This window comes from Myotis myotis, unplaced genomic scaffold, assembly GCF_014108235.1.
Source record: "Myotis myotis isolate mMyoMyo1 unplaced genomic scaffold, mMyoMyo1.p scaffold_m19_p_10, whole genome shotgun sequence".
NCBI lineage: Eukaryota > Metazoa > Chordata > Mammalia > Chiroptera > Vespertilionidae > Myotis > Myotis myotis.
This window is the reverse complement of record NW_023416314.1, coordinates 65522424-65544389: the sequence shown is the minus strand read 5'-3', so window position 1 is coordinate 65544389 and position 21966 is coordinate 65522424. Positions and strand designations below refer to the sequence as shown.

The window sequence follows — 21966 nt, the reverse complement described above, 5'->3', positions numbered from 1 at the left end:
TTCCTTGGAAGCATGCCAAGCAAGCTCGCTTGGAACCTGATCTCCAGGGATGGCCCAATGTTGCATTACCCTCTATCCCCAGTATATGAGGTGCCTTGGAAGAGAGACTAGACATAGTTTGTTCCACTTATGTTCACAGCAGCTCCTTGATATCCCTTTTAGACATAATTTCCCAGCAAATTTTCCATTCCCAAGAGCTGATTTTTTTTTTATACCTCGGAATAAAACAATAAATGCACAAAAATTTACAAAGAAGTTATCTCAAAGAAAATAATACATTACAGAAAATTTTGACTCAAATGGTTTTCATATTTTATTTGTGAAAAAACTTTGAGTTGACAAATTTCTAGACAGATAATATTGGAGGAAGGTTTTTATGTTTTTTCCACCAACTTTGGTAAGTATTACTCTAAAAATTAGAGAGTTTTGGTAAGGAACAGATAAAATGGGAGCACTTTCAGAAAAGTATGCATACATATACACTTAGACCTACCCACGGTAATGCCAGGTTTTGTAACCAGAAGTATAGAGTTGATGGATTTATGGTTTATAGGCAAGGTGTATGTTTTAGAAATATAATTTTTGGAAGATCTGATTTTGAATGGTCAACTTAGTAAAACATATCTTTTGAAAATTAATACTAATATATGGTGTATAATTGTAGTCTGCTAAATTTGAAATTTGTTTGTGGTTAATAATAAATAATTCTCAAAACAAAAGGACAGTAAGTGATGCATTGAAATTGTTTTTCTACCATTGTTTATGACACATTTAGCATTTTCCCTCAGGTTTGGTCAAATTAGAAATAGTAATCTACATTAATAAAAGAGAAACATGGTAATTGGCGTACGACTGCTACCCTTTTCATTGGCTAATCAGCCAGATATGCAAATTAACTGTCAGCCAAGATGGCGGCCGGCAGCCAGGCAGCTTGAAACTAACATGAGGCTTGCTTGCCTCAGTGACGGAGGAAACCAACTTTCCCCGCCTGCGGCTGCAGGCCTCTGAGCCGGCAGTTTAAGAAACATTGTAACAAATACCGCCGGACTTCAGCCAGCAGATTCGCAACATTGTAAGCAAAGGCCAGAAACCTACTTTCAGCCTGGAGGCCTAAGAGCTGGAGCCAAGCCTCAAGGTAAAGCTGGCCCAGTATAAAAAAGAAAAAAGAAAAAAAGGAGCGGTTGGGAGTTCAGTCACCCCCAGCCGGAAAACAGCCCTCAGCCCCTCACCCAGACTGGCCAGGCACCCCAGTGGGGACCCCCACCCTGATCCAGGACACCCTTCAGGGCAAACCAGCCGGCCCCACCCATGCACCAGGCCTCTACCCTATGTAGTAAAAGGGTAATATGCCTCCCAGCACTGGGATCAGCGTGACAGGGGGCGGGGCCCCAACCCCCTGAGCAGCCCTGCTCTGTGCTTGATAGGGGGGCTCTCCCCAACGCCCCCCCCCCCCACGGGCCCTGCTCTGTGTGTGATGGGGTAGAGCCATAACCTCCCCATCGGCCCTGCCCTGAGTGTGAGAGTGGCGGCACCCCAACCCCCTGATCGGCCCCACTCTGTGGGTGATAGAGGGTGGTGCCCCAACCCCCTAATGGGCTCTGCTCTGTGTGTGATGGGGGCAGCACCCCAACCCCCTGATTGGCCCTGCTCCGTGCGTGACAGAGGGTGGCGCCGCAACCTCCTCATCGACCCTGCCTTGAGTGTGACAGGGGGCGGTGCCCCAACCCCCCAATTGGCCCTACCCTGAGCGTGACTGAGGGTGGCATCACAACCTCCCAGTCTGCCCTGCTCTGTGCATGATGGGGCGGTGTCCCAACTCCCCAATCGGCCCTGCTCTGAGCCTGACCAGGGGCTGCACCTAGGGATTGGGCCTGCCCTCTGCCACCCGGGAGCAGGCCTAAGCCAGCAGGTCGTTATCTCCTGAGGGGTCCCAGACTGCGAGAGGGCACAGGCCGGGCTGAGGGACCCCCCCCCCAAGTGCACAAATTTTTGTGCACCGGACCTCTAGTATAGTATAACAAGCATGTTCTCTGGAGTTTATCTATGTTAGTGCAATAACAGAGCCAACATTTAATATCTCTAAACAAGTGACTTAAACTGTTTGTGCCCTTTTTTATTTAAAAAATATGGGTAATAGTCGCACCTATTATTTAATATTTTCACATGGAGTAGATATACCAATCAAGAGAAGCATTTAAAAAAGTGTAAAGCTCATTCTTTTTATGCAATATGTTGTTGTTTTTTATTACTATATTAAGCCCAAGGGATATTTTATGCTTATTTCTATATTTGGCAATTGAACTCAATTTTTCCATCATATTCTATAAACCACTCATTATCATCAATTGTTAGAAATATTAAACTAATATAAATAACTTTTTGAACTCATTCCTACCAAATATCACACTTAATTTCTCAACAGTTTGAAGCAGTTGAACACAATGGATGGAAGGAATAGCACAAATGTGTCTCACTTCATCCTTATGGGACTGACAGACTCTGAGGAGACCCAGCTGGTCCTGTTTATACTATTTCTCCTGATATACCTGACTAGTGTGCTGGGAAATGCAGGGATGATAATGATAATCCGCCTGGATCTCCAGCTTCACACCACCATGTATTTTTTCCTCAGCCACCTGTCATTTCTTGACCTCATTTACTCCAATGTCATCACTCCTAAAACCTTAGAGAACTTACTGACTTCCACCAAGTACATTTCATACATAAGCTGCTTCGCCCAGATGTACTTTTTTACCTTTTTGGGTTCCACTGAATGTTTTCTTCTCTCCTCAATGGCCTATGATCGCTATGTAGCTATCTGCAATCCTCTACTCTACCCAGTCCTTATGTCCAAAGGACTCTGCTGCTCCCTGACCTTTGGGTCCTATTTTCTTGGCTTTATTAATTCCATTATCAATGCACTTTGCATGAGCAGGCTGCGTTTCTGTGATTCCAATGTAATCCATCACTTTTTCTGTGACACTTCCCCAATTCTAGCCCTGTCCTCTACTGACACTCAAGACATTGAAATCATAATATTCATTTTTGCTGGCTTCACCCTAATGGTATCTGTTATCACAATATGTGTGTCTTATCTGGCCATTCTATCCACTGTCCTGAAAATTACTTCCACTTCAGGAAAGCAAAAAGCCTTCAATACACGTGCCTCCCATTTCCTGGGAGTCACCATCTTTTATGGCACTATGATTTTTACTTATTTAAAACCTCGTGAGTCCTATGCCTTGGGAAAGGACCAAGTGGCTTCTGTATTTTATGCTATTGTGATCCCCATGCTGAATCCACTCATTTATAGTCTGAGGAATAAAGAAGTGAAAAATGCTCTCATTAGAGTCATGCAGAAGACAGAGGTCTTCAGGCTATTAAAATAACAGTGATGTTAAACTGCTAACCTTTCTGTTCTCTCTTTCCTGTTGGGCATTTCTTTGGTCTTTTCAAAAACCATCAAGTCCTTTCATTTTTTTGTATTTCTGTGGAGCCATCCTTTACTCAATCAAATATCGGCTATTTTCCGCAATGTGTCTTTTCAAATCCACATTGTAATTGTAAACTATAGAATGTGTGTTAAATCCATGGTCCAAATATATATGTGTGTTTAAGGAGAACTGATGAGTAAAATGAGAAATTATAGATGTGATCTTTTGAATTCCATCCAGCATACAAATTACCATGCATACCCCAATGACAAAGAACGTTATTATGAAAAAGAGATCCAGATGGCACACTGATCACAGTTTCAGAAATCATTTTATTTATTAAAAAGAGAAGAAATGTATTAGAATAATTATGAGCACTGGCTATAGAACCAAGCATTCTCTCCTCTTTATCCTGGAACTCCCTTTTTATAGATCCCTGCACTATATCCCCAATCTCTTCTGAATAAGAACGTTCTGTATCATCTTATTTAAAATTGTCCTGGTTGCTCCTATCCCTCTTTCATGTTTCATTTGTTTTCCATAACAGTTATCTCCATCTAACATTTTACATCTGTAGCGTGTGCCTTTTGCTTCTGCTCTGCTTCCCACCCCCAACTATCCCATAAGCTCAACGAGCACAGGCCTTTTTGACTTTGTTCAATGTGTTATGCCCAGCACTTGGAACAATGCCTCAATAAATGTATCTGAAAGCCAAATCTTACAGAGGATGAAACTGAAGCACAAGGGATGAAATAACTGGTTTGTGGTCACTCCACTAGTTAAAGAACAAGCTCCTTTTGAACCCAGACTGTCTAGAGGTCACATTCTTCATCATCGCTCTGTTGTAAGAGTGGTGAAAAACAGAATTAATTATTATATTAAGGAAGGCAGAAGTCAAATACCGGGAACCTTTGAAAGGTGTATGTTGCTGGGAAACATTCTCAGAACTGCTGATAGAAGACAATGTGATTTTGGCAGTATTTGTTCAATCTCCTCAAACGCACGGGTATAATCTTATTTACAGGAAGAATAATCCTGGCAGACAAAAGACAATTCCATGATGCAATGATGCCAGGAAGAGAGTCTGCATTAGTAAGAGGACAGGCTATCCTGGTATTGCCAAGAGATTCAGGAACAGAGTGGCTCCACAAAGGAAAACATATCCTTGGTTATAACCTTGCAGAATTTAGCTGACTCGGGTTTGTCCATGGCTCTTCTTCATGAGGTCACCATGGAAACTAGTTTTCTTTTCGCCTTGATCTGTTATCTCCCAGATGTTTTCTTATTCTGCATGGGTGAAGAGGGTTCACCCAGCACTCTGCACATTGTCTTCTGAGACTGAAGTGACATTTTCACATTAGAAAAACAATCCTCAAACTTTTATGCATACAGTGGTGAGAGACTTCCTGCATGGCTTTTAAGGAATATGTTAATTTATTTAATAGATTAAGGATTATTTATGTCACCCATTTCTTCTGATGTGAGCGTCTTTAAGCAATTGCATATTTCTTTTCATTATCAAAATTATTGTCAAAGAGGTGTTTATAATATTCTATTATTTTTATTATAATGTTTGTAGGGACCAAGTGTTTTTCTTTTTCTTTTTTAATGCTGATATTGGTAACGTGTTTGGTTTTTTTTTTCTGTTTAGTGGTGACCATGGGAATGATAATATACATGTTTAATGTATCATTGTCAACTAAAAATAATATACAGCATGACTTTTAATATAAGAAACTTAGAGGAGTAAAGACCAACTTCTTCTCACCCAAACTTTGTGCTAATTTTGTCATAAAAATCTACTTCTTTGTATGTTTTAAACCTCCAATATATCAGCATAGTTTTATGTTGGTGATTCATTTTTTTAAGCCAATTAAAATTAAAAAAATCCAATATTTATTACATTTATCTTAATATTTATATTTTTGGTCTTATTTAACTTTTGTGTAAACCCTTGTTTCCTTCTGTTGTCATATTTCTTTTCCTTGGAATATTGTGGAAGCACAAGACTGCTGGCTAGAACCCATTTCAGTGTGTGTGCTGCACACTCATGCATGTGATTAAAGAATGCTCTCGAAACATACAAAGAACAACAACAAAAACAACACCGACAACAAAAGTTATGTTAACAGCGGAGATTGAAAATCTCTAGGTATAGATCCAGAAATATACATTGAAACCCTAACCTTCCCCAAAGAATTAAAAAAAATAAAAATAAAAAACAAAAAAGCAACAGTATCCTGCCAAGTGTATGTATTTATTTCATTTAAGTATAAGGGAGAGAAAAGGGTTCCAAAGAAGTCCCACCTATTTAAAAATACTATGTAAACAAATGAGAAATGTGTTATAAATATTTATTGATAATAAAAATATATTGGGAAAATACACCATAAGGAAACACAGGTACATACAAACTAATTAATAATGTCTATGATGTATTGAACATGACATAGAAAATAAAAGCAAGAACATGTGTAAAAAATGATATTTCATAAAAAGAGCTGCTAAAATTCAAGAAAGAATTGTGCTAGAAACAGACTTATAGGACAACAGACTGACAGTTGTCAAAGGGGAGGGGCTTGGGAGCTCTTCAAAAAAGGTGAAAGTATTAAGTAGTACAAATTGTTAGTTACAGAATAGTCACAGAGATGTAGATTATAGCATAAGAAATATGATCAATAATATCAAGAGAAATAAGTATGGGGCTAGGTGGGTACTTAAAGCAGTTGGGGACCACTCTGTAAAGTACATGATTTTCTAAACACGTTGCTGTATTTATGAAACTGAACAGAATAATATAGAATGTAAACTGAAATTAATAAATAAAATAAACTTTAAAGAAAGAAAGGACTGGAAAAATCATAATGTAGTAAATTACTAAGAATAGACATTTAAAGGAAGGAATTGAGAGAATCACAGTGGAGAGAGAAATCAAAACAGGAGAAAAGAAATGCAGAAAAAGTTTTTGGTGGAATATATTGTAATAAGAGATGCTCTGCGTTTGCACTGTTGAGGTGTTATTTAATCTTAACAATCCCACTTTGGAGAAGTATTCTTTTAAAAATTATTTATTTATTTATTGTATTTTTTTATTGTCTAAAGATTTACATGTCTCCTTTTCACCCAATTGACCCCCCTCACCAGCCATTCCCACCTGGCCAAGCCCCCACCGCCCCAATGTCTGTGTCCATTGGTTATGCTAATATGCATGCATACAAGTCCTTTGGTTGCTCTCTAACTGCCCCCCATCCCCCGCTCCTACCATTTGTCTCTGGATCTATTCTTATTCATCAAATTACATTGATAATTATATCTCATATATGAGTGAGATCATGTGATATTTATCTTTCTCTGATTGGCTTATTTTGCTTAGCATAATGCTCTCCAGTTCCATCCATGCTGTTGCAAATGGTAAAAATTCCTTCTTTTTTTTATAGCGGCATAGTATTCCATTGTGTAGATGTACCACAGTTGTTGTTTTTTAATTTTTTTTTTCTTTATTGATTAAGGTATCACATACGTGTACCACAGTTTTTTAATTCACTCATCTGCTGATGGGCACTTAGGCTGATTCCAAATCTTAGCTACTGTAAATTGTGCTGCTATGAACAGAAGGGTGCATATTTCCTTTCTGATTGGAGATTCTGATTTCTTGGGATATATTCCTAGAAGTGGGATTACTGGGTCAAATGGGAGTTCCATTTTTAACTTTTTGAGGAAACTCCATCCTGTCTTCTACAGTGGCTGTACCAGTCAGCATTCCCACCAGCAGTGCAGAAGGGTTCCTTTTTCTCCACATTCTCCCAGCACTTGTTAATTGTTGATTTGTTGATGATAGCCATTCTGACAGGTGTGAGATGGTATCTCATTGTTGTTTTTATTTGCATCTCTTGGATGATTAATGACTTTTAGCATGTTTTCATATGTCTCTGAGCCTTCTGTATGTCCTCTTTCGAAAAGTGTCTCAATAGATCCTTTAGAGAAGTATTCTTAGTACTCTGTCTTCTAAGGAGATTATTTTGGTTGTAATGGAAAGGGTTTTTACAAAATAAAAATATAATAATAATAATAATTAATAATAATAATAATAAATAGAATAGAAAGAAGAAAGGAAGGGAAGAAGGAAGGACAATTGCCACTTAAAAATTATTTTTGAAAGACGCATAAGGACACATATGTAACACCTTAATCAATAAAGGAAAAAGGAAAAAAAAGAAAGACACATGTATTTACAATGACAATGAGGCTGGTTGGAAACAGAGCTAAACATGAACATAGTAGGTATGCTACTAAAACAAAACATTTTTATTATAACTTTTTAAAATGGAGACAACAAACATCATCTTAACTTTTAATGTTTAGGAAAAAATATATTTTATTCAAACACCCATTTTTCCCAAACACTCTTTTCATTGCCTCTTTCACATCTTTGTTTCTCAAACTGTAGATGATGGGATTCAGCATGGGAATCACGTTGGTATAACAAATTGACACTATCATGTCATGGTCCAAAGTGTAGCTGGAACTCAGTCTCACATACATGAAGAGGACTGTCCGATGAAAAACAGTCACTCCAGTAAGGTGAGAGCCACATGTAGAGAAGACTTTTCTCCTCCCTTCAGCAGAATGCATCCTCAGAATGGCCAACAGAATAAAACCATAGGAGACCAGGACAATCAGGATGGTGACTATCTCAATAGAGCCCACAAAGTAGAAGAGTAGAAGCTGGTTTGTGTGTGTGTCAGAACAAGAAATGGCAAGGAGAGGAGGGATGTCACAAAAGACATGTCTAATTTCATTGGATGCACAGAAGGATAGGCTAAAGGTGGCCACTGTGTGTATAGAAGCATGCAAAATGCCACCAACATAGGAAGCAATGATGAGTGACACATAGACTCTGGGTGACATGCTGACTGAATACAGGAGAGGGTCACAGATTGCTACATAGCGGTCATATGCCATTGCAGCCAAGAGGAAGCATTCTGTGGTCCCAAAAGTAACAGCGAGAAACATCTGTGTGGCACATCCAAGGAATGAAATGACTTTATTCTTTGACAGGAAATCTACTAACATATTTGGTGTAATTACAGAGGAAAAACAGGCATCCACAGATGATAACACACTCAGAAAATAGTACATGGGGTTGTGGAGCCAGGAATGCCCAATGACCAATGCAAGAAGCCCTAGATTTCCCATCAGAGTAAACAGGTAAATTGCTAGAAACAGGAAGAATAAGAGGATCTGTAGTTCAAACTTGTCTGTGAAGCCTTTCAGTACAAACATAGTAACTTCAGTAACATTCTTCATATTGAAACCATTTGAAACACACTTGAAGATATTAATACAATGATTTATATTGCTCTGACCAAAAGAAGCAATATTGTGACTAAGTTAAAGTGAATTATGTCTTCATATATATTTCTTTTCAATGAATAATTTCTCAGCTGCAATTCAGGAGCCAGGAACATGACCATGGGTCAAAGGTTGATGCCACTCACTACAGAATCAAATGGAAAATTTTGATTTTAACTCACAGGCTCCACTCATGTTATTTACAAAAACATAAAGTGAAATGGTTAATTTACCACTGTATTCTATTAGTTGTTTTTCTATTAAGTCACATTAAACACAAATAAGCTGCTAAATACCATTTTCTTACATAAGACAATTTTTATCTCAAAACAAAATAAATATTGAACAGAAAATATATTAATAAAAGTATATCTTTAAAATAACTTTATAGAATGTGTTAAATTAGGTTTGTTTGATGGACTAAAAGCCTAATGAATTATAATTTTTTATGAGTTAATCTCTAAAAGTGTTCCAACTCCATTAGGTTATTGAAAAAAGCTAATCAAGATATTTTTAAAGAACACAGATTAGGATTTTATATAAAATTTTATGATAATTTATGTTCCATTAAATTTGTTATTTAAATGTTCTGCATTAGATTGCCCTTTGGGGCAAATATTTGGTCATTTGTATCATTTTTGGAAATCTAAGTTTCTAATAATATATAATTTTCTACTCTCTCAAAATTATGTGGTGACTATAGAAGAAATAATAATTGCACCTATACATAAACTTCATAATTAAGAGTAAATAAACAGTAAAAAATCAGTTAGAAGTAATAGAAAGAATATTTCTTGCATAGTGGCATGGTTATTTAAATTAAGAGTCAAAGTACTATCTGAACCTGAACTCAAAGTTTTATTATTAGCCAATAATATAACACTAATTGGAAAGATAGATTTTATTCAAGTTAGTTATCATAGTCATTTATTTAATTTTTTATATATCCACCCATAGAAAATTTGAGTCGGTCTTAGGACACATAATCTGCTGCAAATAATAATTTGTACATTATTTTAATTCATAATGCAAGTCAAGCTCCAGTTTCAGTACTTTAACATGATTTCATCAGTGTGAGAACCATTTGGATTTGAAATAGAGAATAAAGTACATATGAACAATCTTATGGGAAGGACAAAGTCAGGATTACCTAGAAGAATTGTCACTATCAGGAGCAAACATTTTCATAAAATTATTGGGAAGACTAAAGGCAGATAAAACAAGAACAACTCAAACAACATGTCCAGAAAGGCAGAATTTTGGTTGAATCCTATGTATTGGAAATAAAAGTTACAACAAAACAAATTAGGACACTTGAACCACCTATTCTAATTAACTCTGCATTTTTTAGCTTCTCTAGCATAATAGAATGCTTTTAAATACATATATCATTTCATTTAAAAAAATCTTAACAAATAGATGGGAGAAACCCTATATATAATATATATATATATATATATATATATATATATATATATATATATATACCATTTTTTAAATGGCATGGGAAATGATGACATGACAATTAATGAAAGGGAGGTTTAGAGGAAGGAATTTATGTAGATGAGGTCAAGACAAAAATGATAGAAATAACAGAATAAACTTTGATAAATGTGATGAAATCAATCTGTGTTTTATTGCAATTAGGAATCACAAGAAAAAGCTCAACCCCAATACAGTTCTTGCCATCAGTTCAATGATACACCTGGTACGAGGAAAATTACATAATATTTAGAATGTGAAAGCGTGTACTCAGCTCCATAATTAAGTCAAATGTGATGTTAGGTTTGTCCTCCAAAATTTACTCTTCTTTCAAAGAGCAGTAAACTTAAATGAGAAAGCAGACACAATAATGCACAGCTAGGCAGATTAATTAAATATAAAAACAATAAATATTTAAAGCAACTTATTTTAAATATGTCAAATTTTGTTATAAATTTAGGATGCCCACATAAGTGAACTTTTGACATTACATGTGTTTATTTTTTAAAAATTAGCACATATTGGACTGCAACACTAAGTTATAACTATGTAATTAAAAGACATAGTGGGGTGCCTTACACTAGATATCTTTCTTAAGCAATATGTGAAATACTTATTTTTGTAATAATTAATATGCACTTAAACATTTTCCTATCAGATTAAATCCAATGAATTATATTATGATTCTCGTTTTACCTCTGTGCACTTTTTATGTGTCTGGATTGCAAAATAAAGAAGCTTTATGAGTGGTATAACCTGTTATTTAAAAAAACAAACATAGAAATCAATACAATCCCATTAGTCACATAGCAGTGGGCTTAATTTTGCTTTGAGTAAATAAGATAATGAAAAATTACTATGTTAAACATTTTAGTTACATTTCTCTTAAAACCATCATTTCATTTAGATGAGTATGACTAAAATTTATCAGAATATATTGAAAAGACTCAGAGTTATAAAGCTAAAATGACTATGTATTGTAAAGAATTTAGTAATAGAGAATTGACTTTTATAATTAATGTGAACCCACTTCCAAAAATATAACTTTAATTGCGGGCAGCAAACACTGAATTTGCAAAGGAGGAGAGAAATAACACTTTTATAACCCTTACTGAGCTGTAGAAATGAACTTTTGCCACATTACTGTATTTCACCTGTCAGCAACTCTCACAGTGACTAAGTGCCCGAGCCAAGATTTCCCTCATGTGCAGGCACTTTTCACTGCCTCTTACTGTGCCATGACTCATTCTGCAACTGACTTCCCCCCTCACCATCCCACAGAAATAAATAAAACATGACTTTGTATTTGATTTTTTAAAGCTGTTAAGACTAGTGGAACATTTTGAAATAAGCAATAATCTGAAGTGGCTTCTACATTCCATAGCTAGCAAAATAAACCTAAAAGGGTTATTGTTTTCCTCATTATATGAAAATAGCCCACAGGTAATTGAATAGGTCAAATGTTTTCTTATCCTCTATGAATAAATTTCCTGTTTGGTTTACTGTATGCTGGTCTGTCTGCTTCCATCAGGGAAAAAGAAAGCATATCTCTATTTTGAGCTTTCTCATTTCACCTTGAAACATAAATTCAATATTTACAATGATTTGTTTTATTCTAGGAATTATTGTCTTTCAATTCTTAGACAGGCTGCATAATTGCAAACTGATGAATTCACCTAAGCAATAGGCAATAATTAAAGGGGTTAGTACTGGAGATTTTATAACATACATTTGACCTGATATTTTAGATCTTACCTATTAAAATATTCTGCAAATCATCTGAAAATGCCCCTTACCTGTACAACAGCAAATGCATGTTTAGTTACATTATGAATATTTTCATTTAGCCTGCTTATATCAATTTATTCAACTTTGATAAAACCCACAGGAGGAACTCTAAGGGGAATATGCCCCAATTACCTTCTGGATTAAAATAGCAACAATGATGATTTACTCAATAACAAAAAAGTAAGTGGTTCTGGAATAATGTACTATATGTTGATTTATATAAAATGAAAAAAAAAAGTTATTTGGTCTGTGGTTTAAAATGAGGTCTTAAAAAACAGATTTAAAAAAAAATTTATATTGAATTTATTGGGGTAACATTGGCTAATAAAATTACATACATTTTAAATGTACAATTCCATAATACATTATCTGTATACCTTATATTGTATTATGTGTTCACTATCGAAAGTCAAGTCTCTTCCCATCACCTTTATCCCTCCTTTACCCTCTACTAGCTCCTCCCAGCCCCCTTTGGTACATTTACACAGTGAAATATTACCAGCTGTAAAAAATAAAGAAATCTTACCTTTTGCAACAGCATGGATGAACCTGGTGAGTATTATGCTAGATAAAATAGGCAGTCAGAGAAAGACAAATACCATTTGATTTTACTTACATGTGGAATCTAAAGAACAAAATAAACAAGCAAAATAGAAACAGACTCATAGATACAGAAAATAGACTGACAACTGTCAGAGGGAGTTTGGGGGCCTGGGTGAAAAAGGTGAAGGGGCAAATTCATAGACACAGACAACAGTATGGTACAAACCCATGCTGTTGACAGGTATTTTGATACTAGATAAGAAACTTTAAGATATGAGACGTACTCATATAATAGCTCAGACGCTGGGTTAGCACTAACTTCTCTGAGAACCAATGTCCTTATTTTGGCAAAATAAGCCATTTTATATTACAGCAATCAGCACATATGGTAAAGTGTAATAATGTCAAACTGCAATATACCTCTTGCAGAATCTAGCAAAGAGACTTATAGTCAGTGAAATTTACTTTTACTCTATTCAAACTATAAAGTGCTGTGGTTTAAATGAATATATATTTGAACTTATTGGAAGATTATTGCTCCCATTAATAAGAAACCCAAAATGCCATTTAGGACTTTATAAAAGTCATGTAATTCTGTGAATCCTGACTACTACCTATAGTTTACTTGGATTAAATAAAAAATATTTTGATAAATAGCTATATACACAAACAAAAAAACATGCATGGGGGCACCTAGGGCTGGAACAGAAAAATTTGACATGTGTAAACAGTAATTTTTCTTCAGTTTTCCGACACTAATTCAAACTTAATCACAGTTCACAGAAGAACTGCGAGAGACTGATATAGTATTATAGATCACTAAGGATCTCAGCCATATGCAGCACCTACACCCTTAAAAAAAAAAAGAAGGAACAATGCTGAGAAGAATATCAATTGAGAATTGAGTATTGAGAATTGAGTAGGGCAGTTGCAATAGGAAGATAAGGTTTAAGCAGCGAGGGAGCTTTGGAAGATATAAGTTCTTTATATATTTTGAGTATTAACCCCTTGTGGCTGCCTTCTTGCCTTTGGGGTCAAATTCATAAAACCTCTTCTAAGGCCACGTTTAGTACCTATGGTGTCTTCAATGTAATTTATTGCTTCAGGGCTTTGATCCGTTTCAATGTAGTACACCACATTAACAAAATAAAATGTAAAAATCACATATCATATTAAGAGATGAAGAAAAAGCATTTGACAAGATACAACATCCATTTATGATTAAAACACTCAATGGAATGAGTATAGAAAGAAGTTACCGCAACATAATAAAGGCCATATATGACAAACCCTCAGCTAATATACTCAGTGGTGAAAAGCTGAGAGCTTTTCCTCTAAGATCAGGAACAAGACAAGGATGCCCGCTCTCCCCACTCTTATTCAACATACTACTGGGAGTCCTGGCCACAGCAATCAGACAAGAGAAAGAAATAAAAGGCATTCAAATTCGGAATGAAGAAGTAAAATTGTAACTTTTGCACATGGCATGATTCTTTATATATAAAACCCTAAAGACTCCACCAAAAACTATTAGAAATAATAAACAAATACAGTATAAAATTTCAGGATACAAAATCAATGTACAAAAATCCATTTCATTCCTATATTCTAACAACAAAATTTCAGAAAAAAAGAGAAAAAATCCTTTTGCAATTATAGCAAAAATAATAAAATCCTTTGGAATTTAAAAAATGATGTGAAGAACCTATCCACAAACCTATGGACAGTTATATATGGTCTCCAAGACAAGACCCTTGGCAACTCAAATTTTGATCTTTATCTCTGCTAGATCTCTAATATTGTATTACATAGAATGTTAACATTATCTGCACACAGTTCCATCTCTGCTGTCCATAATTCCTGTTCATGTATTCATATCTTATCTCCTCTATTAAATACATAAGGAGTTTTACTGTATCTCTCATACCACTCACCAGTATAGTACAATAACATTTAAATAAGTATAATAATTATGTTAAATTCTTATTAAGTAGAGGCCCAGTGCACAAAAATTTATGCACTCGGGATGGTCCCTCAGCCCGGCCTGTGCCCTGTTGCAGTCTGGCACCCCTCGGGGAATGACCACCTGCTGGCTTAGGCTCGCTCCCCAGGGGATTGGGCCTAAGCTGGCAGTCAGACATCTCTCTGGCAGCCGGGAGCCCTCAGAGGATGTCCACTTGCCAGTGGGGAGCAGGCCCAGCTGCAGTTGGACATCCTTAGTGCTGCTGAGGAGGCGGGAGAGGCTTCCACCACCAGCGCTATACTGGCAGCCGTTAGCCTGGCTTGTGGCTGAGCAGAGTTCCCCCTGTGGGAGCACACTGACCACCAGGGGGCATCTCCTGCATTGAGCGTCTGTCCCCTGGTGGTCAGTGTGTGTCATAGTGACTAGTGATTCCCAGTTGCTCTGCTGTTAGGGTCAATTTGCATATTACTCTTTTATTATATAGGCTAGAGGCCTGGTGCATGGGTGGGGGCCAGCTGGTTTGCCCCGAAGGGTGTCCTGGATCAGGGTTGGGGTCCCGCTGGAGTGCCTGGCCAGCCTGGGTAAGGGGCTGAGGGCCGTTTTCAGTCTGGCCACACCCCCTTCAGGGAGGGAGGTCCTTCTGAGGTGCATGGCCAGCTTCGGTGAGTGGCTGTTTGCAGGCTGGCCAAGCCCCCCAGAGGGGACCTTATGCCATGAGGGTGTGACCAGCCTGGGTGAGGGGCTAATGGCTATTTGCAGTCTGGCTACAGCCCCTTCATGATGGGGTTACCCCTGGGGTGCCTGGCCAGTCTGGGTGAGGAGCTGATGGCTGTTTGCAGGCTGGCCAAGGCCCCCAGTGGAGACCCTCACCCCATGAGGGTGTGGCCATTCTAGGTGAGGTGCTGATGGCTGTTTGCAGGCTGGCCACTGCCCCTTCAGGTTGGGGATCCCCCCTGGGGTGCCTGGCCAGCCTGGGTGAGGAGCTGATGGTTGTTTGCAGGCTGGCCAAGCCCCCCAGCAGGGACCCTCACCCCATGAGGGTGTGGCCATCCTGGGTGAGGGGCTGATGGCTGTTTGCAGGCTGGCCACAGCCCCCAGCCACCCAAGCTCCCAGTGGAGGCTGGCTGGAAGCAGGTATCTGGGATTTATTTAGCTTCTATAATTGAAACTTTGTTGCCTTTTGCGGAGGCCACAGCCAGCCAGGGCAGGCAGGAAGCTTGGCTTCCTTCATTGCCAGGGCAACCAAGCCTCCTGCTTGCTCTAGCTCCATGGCTTCCAGCAGCCATCTTGGTTGGGTTAATTTGCATAGAGTTGCTCTGATTGGCTGGTGGGCGTGGCTTGGGCATAGCAAAGGTATGGTCAATTAGCATCTTTGTCTTTTATTAGTGTAGATTCTATCATAGCTTATACTTTCAGATTATTTCATTATGTACATGGTTAGAGGATTTTGAGACACATAAACAGGTTAATTTCCCAGGAAGACGAAACTGGATTTTAGAGAATTTCTCATTCCAAGTTAGCAACCTATGCACATAGTTATTTAGTATGAGCTAGGTCTATGTTTTGTGTCATTAAATTTTTTTTTCAGTCTTGCTCAAATTTTTTTCCACTAAAATGTCATTTTATTCCAGAGACGAAAGGGCATTCATGTAATCATTTTTATCATATTGTTAATTGCTCCAGAATCACTCCCTTGTTTATTATGGAAAAAAACACATAAAAATAACCTTGCTACTTTTTCTGTCCCAGAAGAGAATTAGTGTTTTCTTCTTGGAGTATCCCCGTGGACTTCCAGAAGAGCTTGGGAACCTGGTATAAGAATCCAAGTGCTTAGCATTCATAGCATACCTTAATTGAGTGAGCAGTTCATTTCCACAGGTAAGAGGAAAGGCATTTCATCACTTAAAAAATATCAGATATTATAATCTTGAATCTCAAATTAGGTTGTGTGCTTTAATATTTAAATCTGAGGTAGAAATTTCTAGTTAACTTAGAGTTGAATTAAGAATTGAATGAGAGAATTCAAGGGTAAAAGCAGGGATAATAAGAAAGATAACATATTTAGGTATGTAGATAGATTAGTAAATTAGAAATTTGACTTAATTCCTTTGATGAAAGATAACAGAATAAAAGTAGTAGAAATAAGAGACTATATTTCAAATTTAGGAAAATTATTGAATGAAGAGAAAATTAACTACTAGTCATCCATTGAGTATATGTCATACTGAAATCATAATTCTTTTTCTTATAAAAGGATATAAACAAATTTTAAATTTATTTTACTTGGTAGCTAACTGATCTAGAAGCTACTTCAATTTGTTTATTTTTTTCAACTATATTATGGCCTACTTAAACTTTGCAAAAGAATTCAGATGCATGAAGATGGTATTTTGTGTTGCTTCTAGTGGATAGCATTTCCAAATTTACAGCATATCACAATGAGTGTGTGATATGGGCAAGTGAAAAGAGCTTAGTTTGGAGAGAGAGCACCCTGGACTTTAATCCTTGCTCTTATAGTGACCTTGATCAAGTTACAGGTCACGGTGGTTCTCAGTTTTCTCATCTATAAAAGAGGGCTGAATTACTTTGCAGGTTGCTATGTAAGTTACATAAGATAATTTATAGAAAATTTGCAAGACTGAGTAGCCATTTAACAACACGTGGTAGCTGCCCTTAGGACTTTCCTCCCTCTCAAGCTTAGGGTTTGCATTACTGTTCTCAGGAATGTATGGTGCTTTCTGTTTTCTGACTGTGTGAGGGTTTAGGGACTCATGTGACTTTAGAGTTCCAAAATGATCACGTTTTGTTAAATATTGAAATCTAATAGTTGCTTTCTAACATCTATTTCTCACATTGAAGTTAGTTAGAAGTAACACAATCAGTTCTAATGTCCTTAAATGTGAGTCAACGGAAATGTCTGTTTAAAGAGCATCTTCAATGAAGAAGATGAACCCCATATATTTCATCTATCATTCCTCCAGCTCCCTACAGTGAAGTAGATAATTGCTCAAATGGGACATAATTTGAATTAAAATATACCTTCCTTCATAAACCAGCTTTTTTTACTTAAGGTAAAATCAGAGAAATCAAGAGCTATTAGAAAGTTATTACGGTCAAAATTATCAGAAGAATTTAAGCAAAGCTATTATTATTTTACTGTTATGCCCAGAGTCAAAAGCCAATGACAGAAATGTATTCTTAAGTTTATTATTTAAGGTTCTTGATATCTTAGAATATTGGGATTCCCTGGGTTTAATCTCATGGGAAAGACATTTAAATATATCTTAAGTGTATATAACAAACATATAACTATAAGAAGAGTACTTAGCTTCTGGTTGGGTGCTCATTTATTACTCAATGCTTTGAGAAAATCTGATATTACAATCCCCTAATCATATTTTATAGTTAAATAAAATTTTGAAGTCATATATCATATAGATGTATCCTTCACATATAATTAAAATGCTTTAATAAACATTTTAATACATCCCATGTATAAGCACTCTGAAATCACACCATGTTCATGTTGTTCAATAAGATATTCCTGAAATTTTGGTTAATCTAAGTTATTCTTTGGTTTGGAAAGATAAAGTTAAGTTTTCAAGATTACACAGTCATAGGTGCTAAATCTAAGATATTAATACAGGGCTTTTAGAGTACAAATATAATGTTTTTAATTTTCCACTATTAAATTATTTCAGACACATCAATTGAGTAAAAGTTAGAACTATAATGTTGCTGAAATTTCTCCTGTATATAACAGTCAATGTGCAGGTTGTAATGGATACCTTTAGTACACTACATATTGGTATATTTTTCTAAAGTTGCTTACATATTTTTTTTCACTGTGCTTCTTCTAATCTGCCTAATTCTTCTTTTGTTCATGAATCCATTTCATAAGTATTTTTTAAATATATATATAACCCATGGATGAGAGAGAGAGTATGGAGGGACAGAGAGAGAGAATGAGAAAATTTTAAAATAGAAATAAATGTGTTGTGATGCTCCCAAAATATATTAATGCATATTTATAATATCAATTGATTATTTTATGTTATTTTATTAACCTAACTATTCAAATTAAACTGAAAATTATTATAAGACATTTGTGTGTGTGTTCTTAAGGCTATTCTGAGTTGCTTGTATTTATACAGAAGTTGAAACTTAATGCAATTATATATTTCTTACTCTATAATTCTCTAATAATTTAAATGAGAATTTTATTGTGGGGGTTGGTAACCCCACATTTGAAAAGCTATTTATTGTCTGTATTTAAAAAGTCTTCCACATAGATCTGGGAAGACCTTACTGGGAAAATAAAGACATGTAGTTTTCTTCTTCTAAGAATAATTTTAGTAGATTTTTCTCATTTCTTCTTGATGTAGGAACATCTCAATATGACAAATAGTGTGTTTCATGTCACAAATATAAATCCTTGGTATGTCTCTGGCCTTGTACATTGCAGATTTTTCACTCCTTCAGTCTGTGACACACTGAAGGAAAAACAAGAATTGCAGTCCTGGCCCTAGCCGGTTTGGCTCAGTGGATAGAGTGTTGGCCTGGGTACAGTTTGGTTTGGGGGCACATGCCCAGGTTACGGGCTCAATCAGAAAGCAGCCAATCAATGATTCTCTCTCATCATTGATGTTTCTATCTCTCTCTCCCTCTCTGAAATCAATAAAAATATATATATTTTTAAAACGAATTACAGTCCTGAAATCTGGCTCCTAAATATGGTGGATGCAGTTTTTCATTTTGTTTAAATCAGGAAGACTTTCAGTCTAGATACAGGTGACTCCTCAACTTTTTAAAAAAATATATACTTTTCTTTTATTTACATTTCACTAAATAAGAAACAGTCTGGAGTCATAGGGAAATATACCAAAAATAAAACACCACTTGGAGGTTTATATCATAATTTTACTCTTTTAGCAATAGCATCTAGAAATTATATAATATATTATTCTGTAATTTTTCTTTTATAATAATTTTAATGACTCCTTAAGAAACTATAATATATTAAAGAAATGGCCACGATTTATTTTTGATGTACTTAAGTCTTAAAAATATGCCCAAGGATTTTGTAAGGATAAATAGAAAAACAATCTTATATTGGCATTAAATTAAATTTGGAAAATTATTAACAGTATAATAAATTCTGTAGGACTAAATGGACAACTTGGTGATAGACATACCAAAAAAGAAAACTAAAAAAGACCCAAAAAAAAACAAAAAACAAAAAACAAAAACACACACAAAACAAAACCAATGTCTTATTATGATTTGCACACAAGGTGAATCCACCTCCAGAAATATATCTGTTTTTGTTCACCAGTGTTCTAGAAGTGCTGAAGGAAAGGGATACTAACCAAAAGGAAGCTATACATGATTTGGTTGGAAAAGGTTAACACCATACAGTAAGTTGAAAGGTAAGTCTAACTTAGCCCACTTTCTAGTCATCAAGGAACAATTTAAAAACAAATATCTTTTACATTGTTTTTCTCATTTAAATACAATTCTTACTCTTACACAATCCTGTGATATGGGAGGTTGCTTTCATTTTAACAATTGTAAACATTAAGGAAGGGCATTTCATGAACACTGTAGAAAATCTAGAATTAGTATTCAGATGTATACTTTCTATTATAATATTTTTGGACTAAAATTTCAATATTTATTCATTTTTGTAGATTTAAGATGATGAGATATGAAACTAGATGGGAGTAAATTGAACAGAACATAAATTGAAAATTAAACCAGATAAATTGTTGTATTTTTTAACATGACACATTTAGCCAACCATCTAATAAAAATCCTTTAATTTAACAGGATAATGCATTCATTGGCTCCAGCTTGTTCATCACTGCCTATTCCTTCCAAGGGATTTCAATATGCCCTTCTAAGAAATAAGTAAGAGTATATGATAGGGTGGATTCTATTTTCAAAAATGTTGCTTTAAAAACTGTAAATAAAAATGAAAATGGCACAGTTGACATCAGATTTAGATTTATATAGCATTCAGATGAAAAATGTGACTGAAGTCACCATGTTTATATTGATGGGCTTCACAAATAATTTTGAGGTACAAGTCTTCCTGTTTTTACTATTTCTAGAAATCTATCTTTTTACTCTCATAGGAAATTTGGGAATGGTTTTATTGGTCACTAGGGATTCTCGGCTCCACAACCCGATGTATTATTTTATTAGTGTATTATCATTCTTGGATGCTTGTTATTCTTCAGTTGTCACTCCAAAGATGTTGGTCAATTTCCTGAAAGAAAATAAAGCCATTTCTTATCTTGGCTGTGTAGCACAAATGTTTCTTTTTGTTACTTTTGGAACCACAGAATGCTTCCTCTTGGCTGCAATGGCATATGACCGCTATGTAGCAATCTATGACCCTCTCCTGTATTCAGTCAGCATGTCACCCAGAGTCTATGTGTCACTCATCATTGCTTCCTATGTTGGTGGCATTTTGCATGCTTCTATACACACAGTGGCCACCTTTAGCCTATCCTTCTGTGCATCCAATGAAATTAGACATGTCTTTTGTGACATCCCTCCTCTCCTTGCCATTTCTTGTTCTGACACACACATAAACCAACTTCTACTCTTCTACTTTGTGGGCTCTATTGAGATAGTCACCATCCTGATTGTCCTGGTCTCCTATGGTTTTATTCTGTTGGCCATTCTGAGGATGCATTCTGCTGAAGGGAGGAGAAAAGTCTTCTCTACATGTGGCTCTCACCTAACTGGAGTGTCAATTTATCATGGAACCATCCTCTTCATGTATGTGAGACCGAGTTCCAGCTACGCTTTGGACCATGACATGATAGTATCAACATTCTACACCATCGTGATTCCCATGCTGAATCCCATCATCTACAGTTTGAGGAACAAAGATGTGAAAGAAGCAATGAAAAGAGTGTTTGGGAAAAACGGGGTATGAATACAGTACATTTTGACACCAGCCATTAAACTGAAATAAATAGTTATGTTTATTATCTCAATATCAAAATAATAATTTATTTTTGTTTTAGTGTAGACCTTTTTATATAAAGAACATAGTCACACCTCCACCTGTACTGTTTCCACACATGCAGGAAAACTGTCATCCATTTGCTTCCTTCTTAATTAATTCTCAGGTAAACACACACACACATGTATAAATAAACTAGAGGCCCGGTGCACAAAAATTTGTGCACTCGGTGGGGAGAAGGGGGTCCCTCAGCACTGGCCTGTGCCCTCTCACAGCCTGGGACCCCTTGGGAGATAACAACCTGCTGGCTTAGGCCTGCTCCCGGGTGGCAGAGGGCAGGCCCAATCCCTAGGTGCAGCCCCTGGTCGGGTTCAGAGCAGGGCTGATTGGGGAGTTAGGGCACCACCCCCTGTCATGCACAGAGC

General features: G+C 36.3%; 3 protein-coding genes across 4 annotated transcripts; 2 read left to right on the top strand and 1 right to left on the bottom strand.

The window, feature by feature from the left end:
• The first annotated feature begins 2441 nt into the window (after positions 1-2441).
• LOC118663980 (olfactory receptor 8H1-like) lies at positions 2442-3389 on the top strand. Its single transcript, XM_036323888.1, has one exon. It carries the CDS (start codon positions 2442-2444, stop codon positions 3387-3389), a length of 948 nt encoding a protein of 315 aa, XP_036179781.1.
• Positions 3390-4786: 1397 nt separating this feature from the next.
• LOC118665471 (olfactory receptor 5T2-like) lies at positions 4787-8741 on the bottom strand. The gene is made up of 2 exons (XM_036326919.1): positions 7837-8741; positions 4787-4811 (listed from the first exon to the last, which is right to left on the bottom strand). The coding sequence occupies exons 1-2, from the start codon at positions 8739-8741 to the stop codon at positions 4787-4789; spliced, it is 930 nt and encodes a 309-aa protein (XP_036182812.1).
• Positions 8742-12984: 4243 nt separating this feature from the next.
• LOC118663979 (olfactory receptor 1094-like) lies at positions 12985-21511 on the top strand. 2 transcript variants are annotated; one of them, XM_036323886.1, is made up of 2 exons: positions 12985-12994; positions 20568-21511. In XM_036323886.1, the coding sequence occupies exons 1-2, from the start codon at positions 12985-12987 to the stop codon at positions 21509-21511; spliced, it is 954 nt and encodes a 317-aa protein (XP_036179779.1). The 2 variants fall into 2 exon arrangements, with proteins under 2 accessions (XP_036179779.1, XP_036179780.1); XM_036323887.1 differs by lacking the exon at positions 12985-12994 and adding an exon at positions 13665-13692 and having other exon boundaries at positions 20529-21511.
• The last annotated feature ends 455 nt before the right edge of the window (positions 21512-21966 follow it).